This window comes from Carcharhinus amblyrhynchos, chromosome X (genome assembly GCF_965287045.1).
Source record: "Carcharhinus amblyrhynchos chromosome X, sCarAmb.v2.hapA, whole genome shotgun sequence".
NCBI classification, from domain to species: Eukaryota; Metazoa; Chordata; class Chondrichthyes; order Carcharhiniformes; family Carcharhinidae; genus Carcharhinus; species Carcharhinus amblyrhynchos.
Genome location: NC_137359.1, coordinates 5,273,153 through 5,287,623, shown reverse-complemented (window position 1 = coordinate 5,287,623; position 14,471 = coordinate 5,273,153). Strand labels below are relative to the sequence as shown.

At 44.3% G+C, this 14,471-nt stretch overlaps 1 protein-coding gene across 4 annotated transcripts in view; it reads left to right on the top strand.

Moving 5' to 3' along the window:
- The window catches only part of avil (advillin), a 59,606-nt gene that overhangs the window by 32,672 nt on the left and 12,463 nt on the right, over nt 1-14,471 (top strand). For 2 of the 4 annotated variants that reach the window (XM_080218099.1, XM_080218095.1), the window contains exons 17-20: nt 6,020-6,208; nt 7,350-7,418; nt 9,319-9,438; nt 11,091-13,808. In XM_080218099.1, coding sequence (XP_080074225.1) covers nt 6,020-6,208; nt 7,350-7,418; nt 9,319-9,438; nt 11,091-11,204 — 492 coding nt within the window. In that variant the 3' untranslated portion in view covers nt 11,205-13,808. Of the gene's footprint in view, nt 1-6,019; nt 6,209-7,349; nt 7,419-9,318; nt 9,439-11,090; nt 13,809-14,005; nt 14,089-14,471 lie in introns of those variants that run through there. The other 2 variants (XM_080218096.1, XM_080218098.1) reach the window with 2 other exon arrangements.

Below are 14,471 nucleotides of genomic sequence, written 5' to 3'. Positions count from 1 at the left end.
GTCTTGCTGCATTTGGACATGGACTGCTTCAGTATTTGAGGAGTTACAAATGGTGCTGAACATTGTACAATCATCAGTGAACATTCCCACTTCTGACCTTCTGATGGAGGGAAGGTCATTGATGAAGCACTGAAAACGGTTGGGCCTAGGACACTACCCTGAGGAACTCCTGCAGAGATGTCCTGGAACTGAGATAATTGACTTCCAACAACCACAACCATCTTCCTGTGTGCTAGGTATGGCTCTAACCAGTGGAGAGTTTCCCCCCCGATTCCCATTGACCTCAGTTCTGCTTGGGCTCCTTGATGCCACACTTGGTTAAATGCTGCCTTGATGTCAAGGGCAGTCACTCTCACCTCACCTCTGAAATTCAGCTTTTTTGTCCGTGTTTGAACCAAGGCTGTAATGATGTCTGGAACTGCGTGACCGTGATGGAATCCAAACCAACCTTAAGGAAGCAAGTTATTGCTGAGTAAATGCTGCTTGATAGCTCTATTGATGCCGCTTCCATCACTTTACTAATGGTGAAGAGTAGCTTTTTATGTACAGAACATACTTGAGCAATATATAAAAGGTGAAGGGGGAAAGGTCTGTGTGGAACCAGAAGAAATGGCAGAGGTGCTTAATGAGTACTTTGCCTCAGTATTCACAGTGGAAGCTGATCTGGGAGATTTTGCCACGGATTTGCAGCAGATGGAAAAGATTGAGTTTGTGGATATTAAGGTGGAGGATGTGTTAGAACTTTTAAATTCTATCAAGATAGATAAGTCGCCAGGACCAGATGGGATGTACCCCAGGATACTGTGGGAGGCGAGGGAAGTGATTGCAGAGCCCCTGGCGATGATCTTTGCGTCGTCAATGGAGACAGGAGAGGTTCCGGAAGATTGGAGGATTGCGGATGTAGTCCCTATTTTCAAGAAAGGGAACAGAGATAGCCCGGGAAATTACCGACCGGTGAGTCTGACCTCAGTGGTTGGTAAGCTGATGGAGAGGCTTCTGAGGGACAAGATTTACGAGCATTTGGAGAGGTTTGACATGATCAGGAATAGTCAGCATGGATTTGTCAAGGGCAGGTCGTGCCTTACGAGCCTAGTTGAGTTCTTCGAAAATGTGACTGAACACATTGACGAAGGAAGTGCAGTGGACGTGGTGTACATGGACTTCAGCAAGGCGTATGATAAGGTCCCCCATGCAAGACTTCTTGAGAAGGTGAGAGGGCATGGGATCCAAGGGGCTTTGGCCTTGTGGATCCAGAACTGGCTTGCCTGCAGAAGGCAGAGAGTGGTTGTGGATGGGTCTTTTTCTGCATGGAGGTCAGTCACCAGTGGAGTGCCCCAGGGATCTGTTCTAGGACCCTTGCTGTTTGTCATTTTCATAAATGACCTGGATGAGGAAGTGGAGGGATGGGTTAGTAAGTTCGCTGATGACACGAAGGTCGGTGGTGTTGTGGATGGTCTGGAAGGATGTCAGAAGTTGCAGCAGGACATAAATAGGATGCAGGACTGGGTGGAGAAGTGGCAGATGGACTTCAATGCGGATAAATGTGTAGTCGTCCATTTTGGCAGGACCAATGGGATGAACGAGTACACTATCAAGGGTAGGAGTCTTAGCAGTGTTGAAGAGCAGAAGGATCTTGGGGTCCGGGTCCACAGGACTCTTAAATCGGCCTCGCAGGTGGAGGATGTGGTCAAGAAGGCGTATGGTGTACTGGCCTTCATTAATCGAGGGATTGAGTTTAGGAGTCGGGAGGTAATGCTGCAACTTTATAAGACCCTTGTCAGACCCCACTTGGAGTACTGTGCGCAGTTCTGGTCGCCTCACTATAGGAAAGACGTAGAAGCTATTGAAAGGGTACAGAGGAGATTCAAGGATGTTGCCTGGACTGGGAGGCATGCCTTATGAAGTTAGGTTGAGGGAGCTGGGACTCTTTTCCCTGGAGAGACGAAGGTTGAGAGGCGACCTGATAGAGGTTTATAAAATGTTGAGAGGAATAGATAGGGTGGACTCTCAGAGGCTATTTCCCCGGGTTGAAATGGTCGCTACGAGAGGACACAGATTTAAGGTGCGGGGAGGAAAGTACAGAAGTGATGTTAGGGGTAAGTTTTTCACTCAGAGGGTGGTGAGTGAATGGAATCGGCTGCCGTCAGTGGTGGTGGAGGCGAACTCACTGGGGTCTTTTAAAAGACTTCTGGATGAGTATATGGGGTTTTATGGGATTGGGGGTTATAGATAGGTGTTGATGTGATCGGCGCAACTTGTGGGCCGAAGGGCCTGTTTGTGCTGTAGTGTTCTATGTTCTAATATTCCACATTGCCGGGTAGGTACCAGTGTTACGTCTGTACTTGAATGGCTTGACTAGGGTCGTGGTAAGTTCTGAAGCACATTACTATTGTTGGAATATTGTCAGGGCCCGTTGCCTTTGCAGTATCCAATGCTTTCAACCATTTCTTGATATCATGAGGAGTGAATCCAATTGGATGAAGACTGGCATCTATGGTGCTGGGAATCTCTGGAGGAAGCCAAGATGGATCATCCACTCAGCACTTCTGATTGAAGATTGTTGCAAATGCCTCAGCCTTATCTTTTGCACTGATGCGCTGGGCTCCTCCATCATTGAGGGTGGGGGTATTTGTGGCGCCTGCTCCTCCAGTGGGTTTTTGAATTATTTACCACCATTCATGGCTGGATGTGGAATGACTGCAGAGCTTAGATCTGATCCGTTAGTTGTGGAATCACTGACCTCTGTCTATCACTTGATGCTTATGCTGTTTGGCAATGTAAGTAGTCCTGTTTTGCAACTTCACCAGGTTGACACCTCATTTTTAGGCTGCTCCTGGCAATCCCTCCTGCACTCCTCATTGAATTAGGCTTGATCCCCGGCTTAGTATTGTTAGAATGGGGGCTATACTGGGCCACGCGCTGACAGAGTACAATTTTTCTGCTGTCCAGGGCCTACAGCACCCCATGAGTTGCTAGATCTGTTTGAAATCTATCTCATTTCACATGCTGGTAGTGCCACACAACACGACAGAAGGTATCCTTAATGTGAAGATGGGTTTTGCCTCCACAAGGGCTGTGTCATGGTGACTACTACTGATACTGTCATGGACAGATGCTACTGCAGCAGGCAGGTTTATGTGAATGAGGTGAAGACTGTTTTCCCTCTTGTTTGACCCCTCTCCACCGAGCACAGTTCCTATCAACAGCTATGTCCTTTAGGACTCGGCCAGTTCAGTCTGTGTTGGTGCTACTGAGCCACTCTTGGTGATGACAAAGTCCTCACCCAGAATATATTCTGCACCCTTGTCACTTTCAGGACTTCCTCCAAGGAGTGTTCAGTATGGAGAGGTACTGATTCATCAGCTGAGGGAGGGAGGGCTAGATAGGTAGTAATATGCAACAGATTTCCTTGCCCATGTTTGACCTGGTGCCATGAGATTTCATGTGGTCCGGAGTCGATGTTGAGGATTCCCAGTTGTATACCATTGTGCCACTGCCACCTCTGTCCTGCAGTGGGACAGTACTTACCCAGGAATGGTGATGGTGGTGTCTGGGATGTTATATAAAAGGTACGATTCCGTGAGGCTGCTGCTTGATCAGTGAGACAGTTCTCCCAATTTTGGCACAAGCCCCCAGATGTTAGTAAGGAGGACTTTGTGGGGTTGAGAGGACTGATTTACCTTTGTTTCCCAACCGGGCAAGGGCAGCAGGTTTCCTTCCCTAAGGGATATTAATGAACCAGATGGATTTTTACAACAATCAATTCATAGTTATCATTCAACTTTTAATTTTGGATCCAAACCTGGGTCCGCTGGGTCTCTGGATTACTATTCCACTGGCAATACCAAAATGTCACCACCTCCTCCCACATCCGGCTCCTTCTGCTCCCTTGTGCTCTGAGTCACGAAGTGCCATGGAATATCTGAGCTGGTACGTAAAAATGAAAACGCAAATGATGCATTCAGTGGATAAGAGAACAGAGGAGCATGGAACTGGAGATCCTGCGGTGGGTTTGAGTCTGACTTCATCTCTTTCGACATAATCCTCCTTTTCTTCCTCCGTATCAAGCGGAGGCGTTTAGAGTAGCTAAGAGTAGTGGGCGAGAAGAGGATTGGGAGAGGTTTAAATGTCAACAAAGATTGACAAAGAAGTTGATAAAGAAGGGTAGGAGAAACTATGAAGCTGGGCTAGCGCTTAATATAAAAAAGGATAGCAAGAGTTTTTATAAATATATAAAAAGGAAGAGGCTGGCTAGGGTGAACGTTGGACCCTTAGAGGATGAGAGGGGGGACTTAGTGGTAGGGGATGGGGAAATGGCTGAGGCCTTGAATAACTTTTTTGTTTCTGTCTTCATGGAGGAGGATGTGAATAATTTGCCGGGTGTTAGAGATGGAAAGGTGGTAGGACTGGAGGGCCTGAATGACATTATTGTTATTAGAGAGGCGGTGCTCGACAGACTGGAGGGGCTGATTGTGGACAAGTCCCCAGGACCGGATGGAATGGATCCAAGGGTTCTGAAAGAAATGGCGGAGGTGATAGTGGATGCCTTGGTGGTTATTTTCCAAACGTCGCTGGATTCCGGGGAAGTGCCGGAAGATTGGAAAGCGGCTAATGTTACCCCGTTGTTTAAGAAGGGTGCCAGGCAAAAAGCGGGGAATTATAGGCCGGTTAGTTTAACGTCTGTGGTAGGTAAAATGTTAGAATCCGTCATCAAGGAGGAAATAGTGAGGCATCTTGAGGAGAATTGTTTGATAGAGCAGACGCAGCACGGTTTCGTTAAGGGGAAGTCGTGTCTGACAAATTTACTGGAGTTCTATGAGGATGTGTCTAGGGCGGTGGATAGAGGAGAGCCGGTGGATGTGGTCTTTCTTGATTTTCAGAAGGCGTTTGACAAGGTACCTCACAAGAGGTTATTACAGAAGGTAAGGGGGCATGGAGTTGGGGGTAGGGTGTGAGCGTGGATAGAGGATTGGTTGTCAAATAGGAGGCAGAGAGTGGGGGTCAATGGGTGATATTCGGATTGGCGGATGGTGACTAGTGGAGTGCCCCAGGGGTCGGTGCTGGGGCCTCAGCTATTTACCATTTATATAGATGATCTGGAGGAGGGAACCGAGTGTATGGTGTCGAAATTTGCTGATGACACCAAGATTGGTGGAACGGCAAATTGCGCGGAGGGTGTGGAGAGTCTGCAGAAGGATCTAGATAGGCTGGGCGAATGGGCCAGGAAATGGCAAATGGAATTTAATGTTGGCAAGTGTGAGGTGGTCCACTTTGGTAGGAAGAATGGTAGGAAGGACTATTACTTACGGGGCGAAAAACTGCAGCAGGCGACGGTGCAGAGGGACCTCGGGGTCCTTGTGCACGAGTCGCAAAAACCCAGCCTGCAGGTGCAGCAGATGGTCAGGAAGGCGAATGGGATGCTGGCCTTCATCGCGAGGGGGATTGAATATAAAAGTAGGGAGGTCTTGCTACGGCTGTATAGGGCATTGGTGAGGCCGCAGCTGGAGTACTGTGTGCAGTTTTGGGCGCCGTACTTACGCAAGGATATTTTGGCCTTGGAGGGAGTGCAGAGGAGGTTTACTAGGATGATGCCGGAGTTGAGGGGGTTGAGCTATGAGGAGAGACTGAATAAACAAGGCTTGTACTCGTTAGAGGTGGAGAGACTCTTCCCGCTCAGAAAGGACAGTAGGACTAGGGGGCACAGCCTCAAGATAAAGGGGGGGCGGTTTAGAACGGAGTTGAGGAAGAACTTCTTCACTCAAAGGGTGGTGAATCTCTGGAATTCTCTGCCCGTTGAAGTGGTAGAGGCTACCTCGCTAAATATTTTTAAGACGTGTGTTGATGGGTTTTTGATAAGAGAGGGGATTAAGGGTTATGGGGAGTGGGCGGGAATGTGGAACTGAGCCACGACAGATCAGCCATGATCTTATTGAATGGCGGGGCAGGCTCGAAGGGCCAGATGGCCTACTGCTGCTCCTATTTCTTATGTTCTTATGTATCATTGTTTCTTGTGTTCTAGATTTTTATTTGGATTGGCAAAGAGGCGAATGAGATAGAAAGGAAGGAGACTATGATCACAGCACAGGACTATCTGAAGACACACCCCAGTGGCCGAGACCTTGGCACACCCATAATCATCATCAAACAGGGTTTTGAACCACCAACTTTCACTGGCTGGTTTGTGGCATGGGACATCAGAAAATGGAGTGTAAGGAGCCTTTAAACTTTGACCTCTGTACAGTAGTCTTTCAGTGGTATAGGGAAAACAACAATCTGTGTAAAGATTGAAAGGAGAGAACTCTGGAAAAAAACGTGTAAGGATGCACTTAATAAATTAAACATTTGAGTATTGCTTGAAAAAAAACTTGCTGTTGAAGCTCTTTGTCTTACCACTGATATTCTTACAAACTGATGAGTACAAAGGGAACAACAATTTATACTTCATAAGAAGAATGCTGATTGGTTTGCAAGTGGATTATCTACTTGCCAACCTACCAGCACTCTCTTCTCAAGCAATATAAATTGTTGTTGCCTTTACAATTGATCTTTGTACGAGCCGTCCTGATGAGTGCAAGATGAAAAGCTTCAACAGCATGTCTCTTTTTTCAGCAATACTCAAGTTCTGTATACCAAACAACAAAAATTAAAAATTATTGGAGGTACACACAATCCCAGGGATATTAAGCAAAATACTGGAATACTGAGAAAGGACAGTTCGAGAACAAGCTGGAAGAATAAAACTGATGGTGGTTAACGATTTAAATAAAAATATTAAATGGATAATTTTGAGGAGCATTCACTGCAGATGGTAATACCAAGTCAAAGGGAAAGTATTAGAGACAGAGGAGCCAGTAAAAGGTTTCCAAGAAGATTTGAATCAGTTTTGTCATTGAGCAGATAAATGGCAACAATATAAAGTGCTGTATGTTTGTCCAAAGAAACTGAAATGTAACTGTAAAATAAATGGAATTGCAATAATGGAGAAGAGCTTGGGAAAGGAACTGGGAATAATAGCGGACACATCAAGTCCAGTATGTAGGTATTGTTATGGAGCAGTTACAAAGACACAGAATGCTAGGATGCCAGAACAATAAACTGGAAGTCTACAGAAGTAATACTAAGCTTTTGTAATGTGCTGACCAGACCTCCTCATGTTGTGTTCACTATATTTTATGATGTTAAAGGTACTATATAAAGGTCTTGTAGTTCAATTTCAAAAATATGAGAGAATGAAGGACAGGAAAGGAACATTTCAGTTCATTACGCTTATCCCTCGAAACTCTCTAACTTACCTGGCCCAAAATTAAACACACACAGCCCATAATAGAATTCACTTTTGTCTTTTACAGGCAGGCAAAACTTACGAACAGTTGAAAAAAGAGCTTGGTGACACTGTGGCAATTGTCAACATCACAACTGTAAGTATCATCTCATATAGCTCCTCCTAGTCTCCCTCCCTGTACTCTCTTATTGTCTTCTATTCTAAATCGTTCTTTCCCAAGGTCTCAACAGTGGAATTAGTTTTGTTTCCCTTTACAATCTTCTAGCTTTTACAACTCATGTTTCCCTACATCTGCTCATTGACTCACTTTACACACTCTTCACCCTTGGCGATGTCCTCCCATCTGGGTGTGAGCCTCATGGGGAACATTTAGAACATAGAACATTACAGCGCAGTACAGGGCCTTCAGCTCTTGATGTTGCGCCGACCAGTGAAACCAATCGAAAGCCCATCTAACCCAATATCATCCATATGTTTATCCAATGATTTAAATGCCCTTAATGTTGGTGAGTCCACTACTGTTGCAGGCAGGGCATTCCACACCCTTACTCCTCTCTGAGTAAAGAACCTACCTCTGACATCTGTCCTATATCTATCACCCCTCAATTTAAAGCTATGTCCCCTCATGCTAGCCATCCGAGGAAGAAGACTCTCACTGTCCACCCTATCTAATCCTCTGATCATCTTATATGTCTCTGTTAAGTCACCTCTTAACCATCTTCTCTCTAACAAAAACAGCCTCAAGTCCCTCAGCCTTTCCTCGTAAGACCTTCCCACCATACCAGGCAACATCCTGGTAAATCTCCTCTGCACCCTTTCCAATGCCTCCACATCCTTCTTATAATGCGGCGACCAGAACTGTACGCAATACTCCAAGTGCGGCCGCACCAGAGTTTTGTGCAGCTGCAACATGACCTCACGGCTCCGAAATTCAATCCCTCTACCAATAAAAGCTAACACACCGTACGCCTTCTTAACAACCCTATCAATCTGGTGCCAACTTTCAGGGATCTATGCACATGGACACCAAGATCGCTCTGCTCACCCACGCTACCAAGTAACTTATCACTAGCTCAGTACTCTGTATTCCTGTTACTCTTACCAAAGTGAATCACTTCACACTTTTCTGTATTAAACTCCATTTGCCACCTCTTGGCCCAGCTCTGCAGCTTATCTATGTCCCTCTGTAACCTGCAACATCCATCCGCACTGTCCACAACTCCACCGACTTTAGCGTCATCCGCAAATTTACTAACCCATCCTTCTACGCCCTCATCCAGGTCATTTATAAAAATGACAAACAGCAGTGGCCCCAAAACAGATCCTTACGGCACACCACTAGTAACTGAACTCCAGGTTGAACATTTCCCATCAACCACTACCCTCTGCCTTCTTGCAGCTAGCCAATTTCTAATCCAAACCGCTAAATCACCCTCAATCCCATGCCTCCGTATCTTCTGCAATAGCAGAAGATACGGAGGCTGGTTTTTTACAAATCACAAATCCTATTAAGACAGAATGAGCTATGGTTTTGTTCCTCTGCCGATCATTTGTGCTCTATCGTGACTTATATAAACAAAAAAATGCTCCTAGCCACTGCTGAGTCGTGCATAATTACAGAGATCAGCTTCACTTCTTGGCCTCTCATCACATCTTCTGAGTTCCTTCTCTCTCCATCTATTTGCCTCTTGAACCCATTTATATTTCAATGTCCTTCCCTGGTCATCTATTCCATACCTTGATTATCTTCTTTGTGAAAAGGTTCAACCTTTCTTCCTGTGTCCCCTGCTCACTGAACACTCCATCACAATGAACTATTTCCCTGGATCAACTTTGTCAATTCTGCAGTATAATTTATGCATGGACACGATGTATCTTAATCAGTGGCACAGTGAGCCTAACGTTATGTGTGAGGACCATCTAAAGTGGAGATAAGTGATCCATTTTTGGAAATATACATGAGGAAAAAAGCCTCTAAGAAAATGGCTTTAAAACAAATCCAAATCCAATAATTAATAATATCTTATTTAATGCAGGATTTGAATAGGATGGACTCAGACTGCATGGGGGGCTCATTCAAGTGCTACCCCCCAGAAGCACTGATTAATAAACAAAGACATCAATTACCTGAAGGTGTCGATCCAACTAGAAAGGAGGTTAGTCCTGCTTTTCCATTCCATTTGTAATCTTAAGTTTCTGGTATAACATCATAATAGCTGATATTTTCCAATCCTACATCTCTGCTATGTGCAGTAAGGGACGGACAGATCTTTCACATGGGAGGAGGACAGCTGACAGCTCATGGAGGCTTTGTTTCAATTATCTGCACTCTATTATAAACAAGCCAATAGTTAAAGAACTGGGAGCATCTTAGATGCACAGAAATCTGATACTACGGATCTGTCTTCAACTCTTAGCACTGTAGTGGATGATGCATTTCCTGACTCAGCCATAAGGACTGGGAGACTTAAGAGAAGCCTTACTTGCGAAAGGATATATTGGCCTTGGAGGGAGTACAGAGAAGGTTCACCAGGCGGATACCGGAGATGAGGGGGTTAGCTTATGAAGAGAGATTGAATAGATTGGGTCTGTACTCATTGGAGTTTAGAAGGCTGAGGGGGGATCTTATAGAGACACATAAGATAATGAAGGGGGTAGATAGGGTAGAGGTAGAGAGATTCTTTCCACTTAGAAAGGAAACCAGAACTCAAGGGCACAGCCTCAAAATAAGAGAGGGGCAGTTTAGAACAGAGCTGAGGAGGAACTTCTTCACTCAAAGGGTGGTGAATCTCTGGAATTCTCTGCCCATTGAAGTGGTGGTGGCTACCTCGCTAAATATATTTAAGTCACGGGTGGATAGATTTCTGACCGATAAGGGAATTAAGGGTTATGGGGAGCAGGCGGGAAAGTGGAACTGATCCACTTCAGATCAACCATGATCTTATTGAATGGTGGGGCAGGCTCAAAGGGCTAGATGGCCAACTCCTGCTCCTATTTCTTATGTTATGTTCTCAAGCCTTAGGGGGTGAGGATGAAAGTTTCAATTTCTCTCATTGGGTCACTCCAGCCTTCGCTGAGGAGGTAGTGTCGGAGGAGAAGAGTTACTGCCTGGTCTATGAAATTTCCACTAAAAGGCATATGAGAGTAGTCCAGTGTTGGTGCTCCCAATGATTTTTGCCTCTCTATCAAAGTGGAGGTGTTTGGCCCTTATTTAGTGCCCCTGTCCCAAATCAAGGTCGAGAATGTAACAACAAACAAACATAGGAAAATGTTACACAAATATCCAATGGGTCCATTCAGCCTGGCACACACACAAACTGCACATTCACCCACGGCCATGATTTCTTGGGAGAGGTGAAAGCAGCACTAAAAACCCAGGAGGAAATGTCTGTAGAACTTCTCCCCGACCCTTAGCCAATGAGACCATATTGACCCTGAATTTATTTCCTGTACTGATGTCTCCTGCCCTGCCAAAAACAGGTCGATCTCTCTCTTTAGCAAGACTGTGTTTACCACAAGAGCCAACATACTGGGGTCTACTGTTCTGTGGTATTGATGCTGCAACCTGCAATGCTACATGTTTTTTACAGCTAATATTCTGTACCTGTTGCACAAAGGGACTGATACATTTATGTGTGAGATCACATGTTACTGACACCCATGCATTTTCCAGCACCATGGAGGGTCATGAAAGAACCCAAAAAAATTTGGGTCCTTGAGTCTATTCCTACATGCTACAGCGGTAAAGCTGAGAAGGTTCTAAAAGCATGGAGAGGATTAAAATTGAACCCGTAAACTTCCTCCACAGAAGTCCCTGACAGACCAGGATTTCAAAACGGTTTTCGGCCTGTCGAGGGGGATGTTCACTGCACTTCCCAGCTGGAAACAGATAAACTTGAAGAAGTCGAAGGGAATGTTCTAAAAGGTGATGAAAAACTGGATAATGCTTGTGTCACTTCTGCCAACAGAGCTTCTGTCTTCTGTTTCAATTATAGTTTTGTATCAAACCTTTTTGTTGCTATGGTTTAGGGAATGTCTCCAAACCACCCAATCCTTCAGCGAAGAAAAACACAAACACCATCTATTATGCAAAATGTTGAACAGAAACCCAATTAGCCAGTTATTAAAAAGAGTAAACATTACACATCTCCACTTAATTACTTCATGGCTTAAAATTAACTGATCCATCAAAAAAACTACAATGGTTGTAATAGGTGGAGCATATACACAAGATTAGGCCATTCCGTCCTATGAGCTTCTTCTGCCATTTTGGTCACAAAAAGGAAATAATTTTATGCCCCGTGCTCTTTTTGATCAATCAGCCTACTTCCCCAACATTCTCTTCATTTGACACAAATCCTTTCCAGAAGCACATAAGAAATGGAGTGATAACAGGATCTTCAGCCCATCATCTCTCATTCTACAGACCATACACCATGCTGTGGACTCTATGCCACCAAGTCCTGAACAGAATTCCCAAATATTGATCCAGCTCCACAATTCAACCCAATTTCCTGATAGTAAGCTGTGGTTTAACTTCCTCTGATGCCCCATTCAATGAGCCTTTGTCAGCTAGAAGTCACCAAACAAATACCAGGGAGCATCCCTTGGGAGAGAAAAAGAGAGGGGAAAAACAAAGTGCCATTTCCCTCTCTGTTCCTGCCCTTAGAACCCTCTTAGTGACTGTGCCTATGCAGCACATCTTCAACCTGTTTTCTTGGTTTCAGATGATGTACAGCACAGGAGATAGGGAGATGTAGACCCATACGAGCCAGAAGGATCTTAGAAACACAGGGAATGGAGTGGATAACTGCAGTCTATGCAAGTCTAGTCTGATACCTCATTCAAAATGTTCAAGTGCTTTATGATGCAGTTGACATGACATATATTTGGGGTTGCTGAATCACAACTCCTCACCTTCTCCCTGCCTAGTTAACTTTTCATACTGTTTACTTCAACCTTCTTTTCTGATAACAGCTTCTGGGAAGTTTATTGTTACTCTTTGAACGAAGACAGTTGTACTTAATTTTCCATCTTACAAGGTTTCAATTCTGCCTCAGTGGGTAGCTCACTTGCCTCTGAGTCAGAAGGTTGTGAGTTTCAAGTCTCACTCTATAAAGATTTGAGCCCAGTAATCCAGGTTGGCGCATCAGTGCTGTGCTCATGGAGTGTCAGAATTTCCTTTTACATCCAGCTGAGAGGTTTGACATCTCATCTGAAGAAAAGATCTCATTGTACTATTTGTAATCTGTCTTGGAGTCCTGACCAGTATTTATCCCTCAACCAACATAACTAAAATGGATAATCTGGTCATTATCTCAATGCTACTTATAGGAGCTTGCTGTGCGCTAATTGGCTGCCGCATTTTCTACAACAGTGACTACACTTCAGAAGTACTTCATTGGCAGTAAGATGCTCTGAGATTTCCTGCAATTATGAAAGGCACTACAAAGTTGCAAGTTCTTCCGTGTATCTCTCTGATTTTAGCTTATGTCCCTTGTTGTTTGACATTTTTGCTATTTGTCTAAATGTAATTAAATCTCTAGAAAAGTCTTCGGAGCAATTAATTTAAACAGCATAAGTTTGGAGAGAGGCCTTGAATCTATTAAATCAGGATCTTATAAGGAGACAAGGAGAGTAATAGATGGAACACAAATCTTGAGTAGCAACAAGAAAGTTGCTGTCACAATCAGCCTACTCATAGATAGCCAGTCAGCATCAAGCCAGCTCATAGAATGACCGCAAATAGCTTGCAAGCACACACATCGCAGCCAAATGCATATGCTGACAGCAGTCAGCTCATAGACTGCCTACAGTTACCTAGCCAGTAGGTTTGCAGCCAGCTGGTGAAGCCGCAATGAGCCTGCAGTCAGGCAACCACCAGATCTCCAGGACATGGAGGATAGGAGCTGTGGGATTGAGAGTAATGGCAAAGCGGGTCTAGTCAATAGCTGGTGGAAGCCTCATGCTCTTGTTTCTTGAGACTTTCACTGAGAAACAGATTACACTTCTGCTCCCAAATCTGGAACCAAATTCAAAGTTTAACAGCCTATTGTTTTATTTCCATGTCTGTTACTGTCTCATTTTATTTGAAAATTCTCCTCAGGAAAACAGCTTGTACAGAGGAGTATTCTGCAGTAAGGGACTTTATAATGCTTTGTACATTTGTGTGCAGTTCAAGATCATTATACTTCAGCTGTAGTCTGGCCAACTCCTTGTGCAGCAATACTAGAACCTCTTAAGATTTGTATTCTATCCCTTGGCCTGTGTAACCCAACCATGTTTAATTTTGTATTGAGCAGAATGGACGAGCTTGGTGGGTTGAGGTTATAAAAGGTGCGCAAACCATGCTGATATTTTAAAAAAATCATTACCTTGCAAAATTTCAGCTCTAAGTATCTCATTTCATGCTAAAGTAACTAGAACTAGCTGATTCAGTAATGCAGTGACTGGGAACAAGAGTTCAGAAACTGTTTCCACTGAGGCTGCACTCAAATAGTCACAAATAAAAGTTGTTTCAAAGTAATTTATTGTCTGTGTTCACTTCACTGCAACCTATATTAAGTTGAAGTTAAAGGTTAGGATTTTTAGCAGAACTGTCAACATTGCACCAATCCAAGCTGAGAGTTTCAGACACTGCTTATCAACTTGGCGCTAAGCAAAAGCACAATTAAAAGCACGAACATGAATGAGGTGTTAACCATTTCATCTTTCTCTCCACAGCACAATGAATTGTGGGATTTGTTTTCTCATAATGGACAGCAAAAACAAGTCTCAGGTCCGCCTTTTAAAGGAGAAGAAACAGATTGATAATTAAACATCATTTCAGTATCATTGTAGTTCAGTCCTTTAGGGGAGGAAGTCTGCTGTCCTTACCTGGTCTGGCCTACATGTGATTCCAGAGCCACAGCAATGTGGTTGACTGCCCTCGCAACTAGGGATGGGCAATAAATGCTGGCCTGTCAGCGACACCCATGTCCCTCGAATGAATAGAAAGAAGTTGGTTCAGAGGCACCTTCACTTTTACAGTAAAAGATTATGGGTTCAAGCCCCATTCTTGGATACGGAATACTCAAGTTTCTGTAGGTCAGAAAAAAGAATTGAGGTTCAATTTATACATAATTGGTGACTTAGTGGATAACCTCTGCTCAGTGCACTAAATCATACTCACCCATGTTCCTGCTCCTAA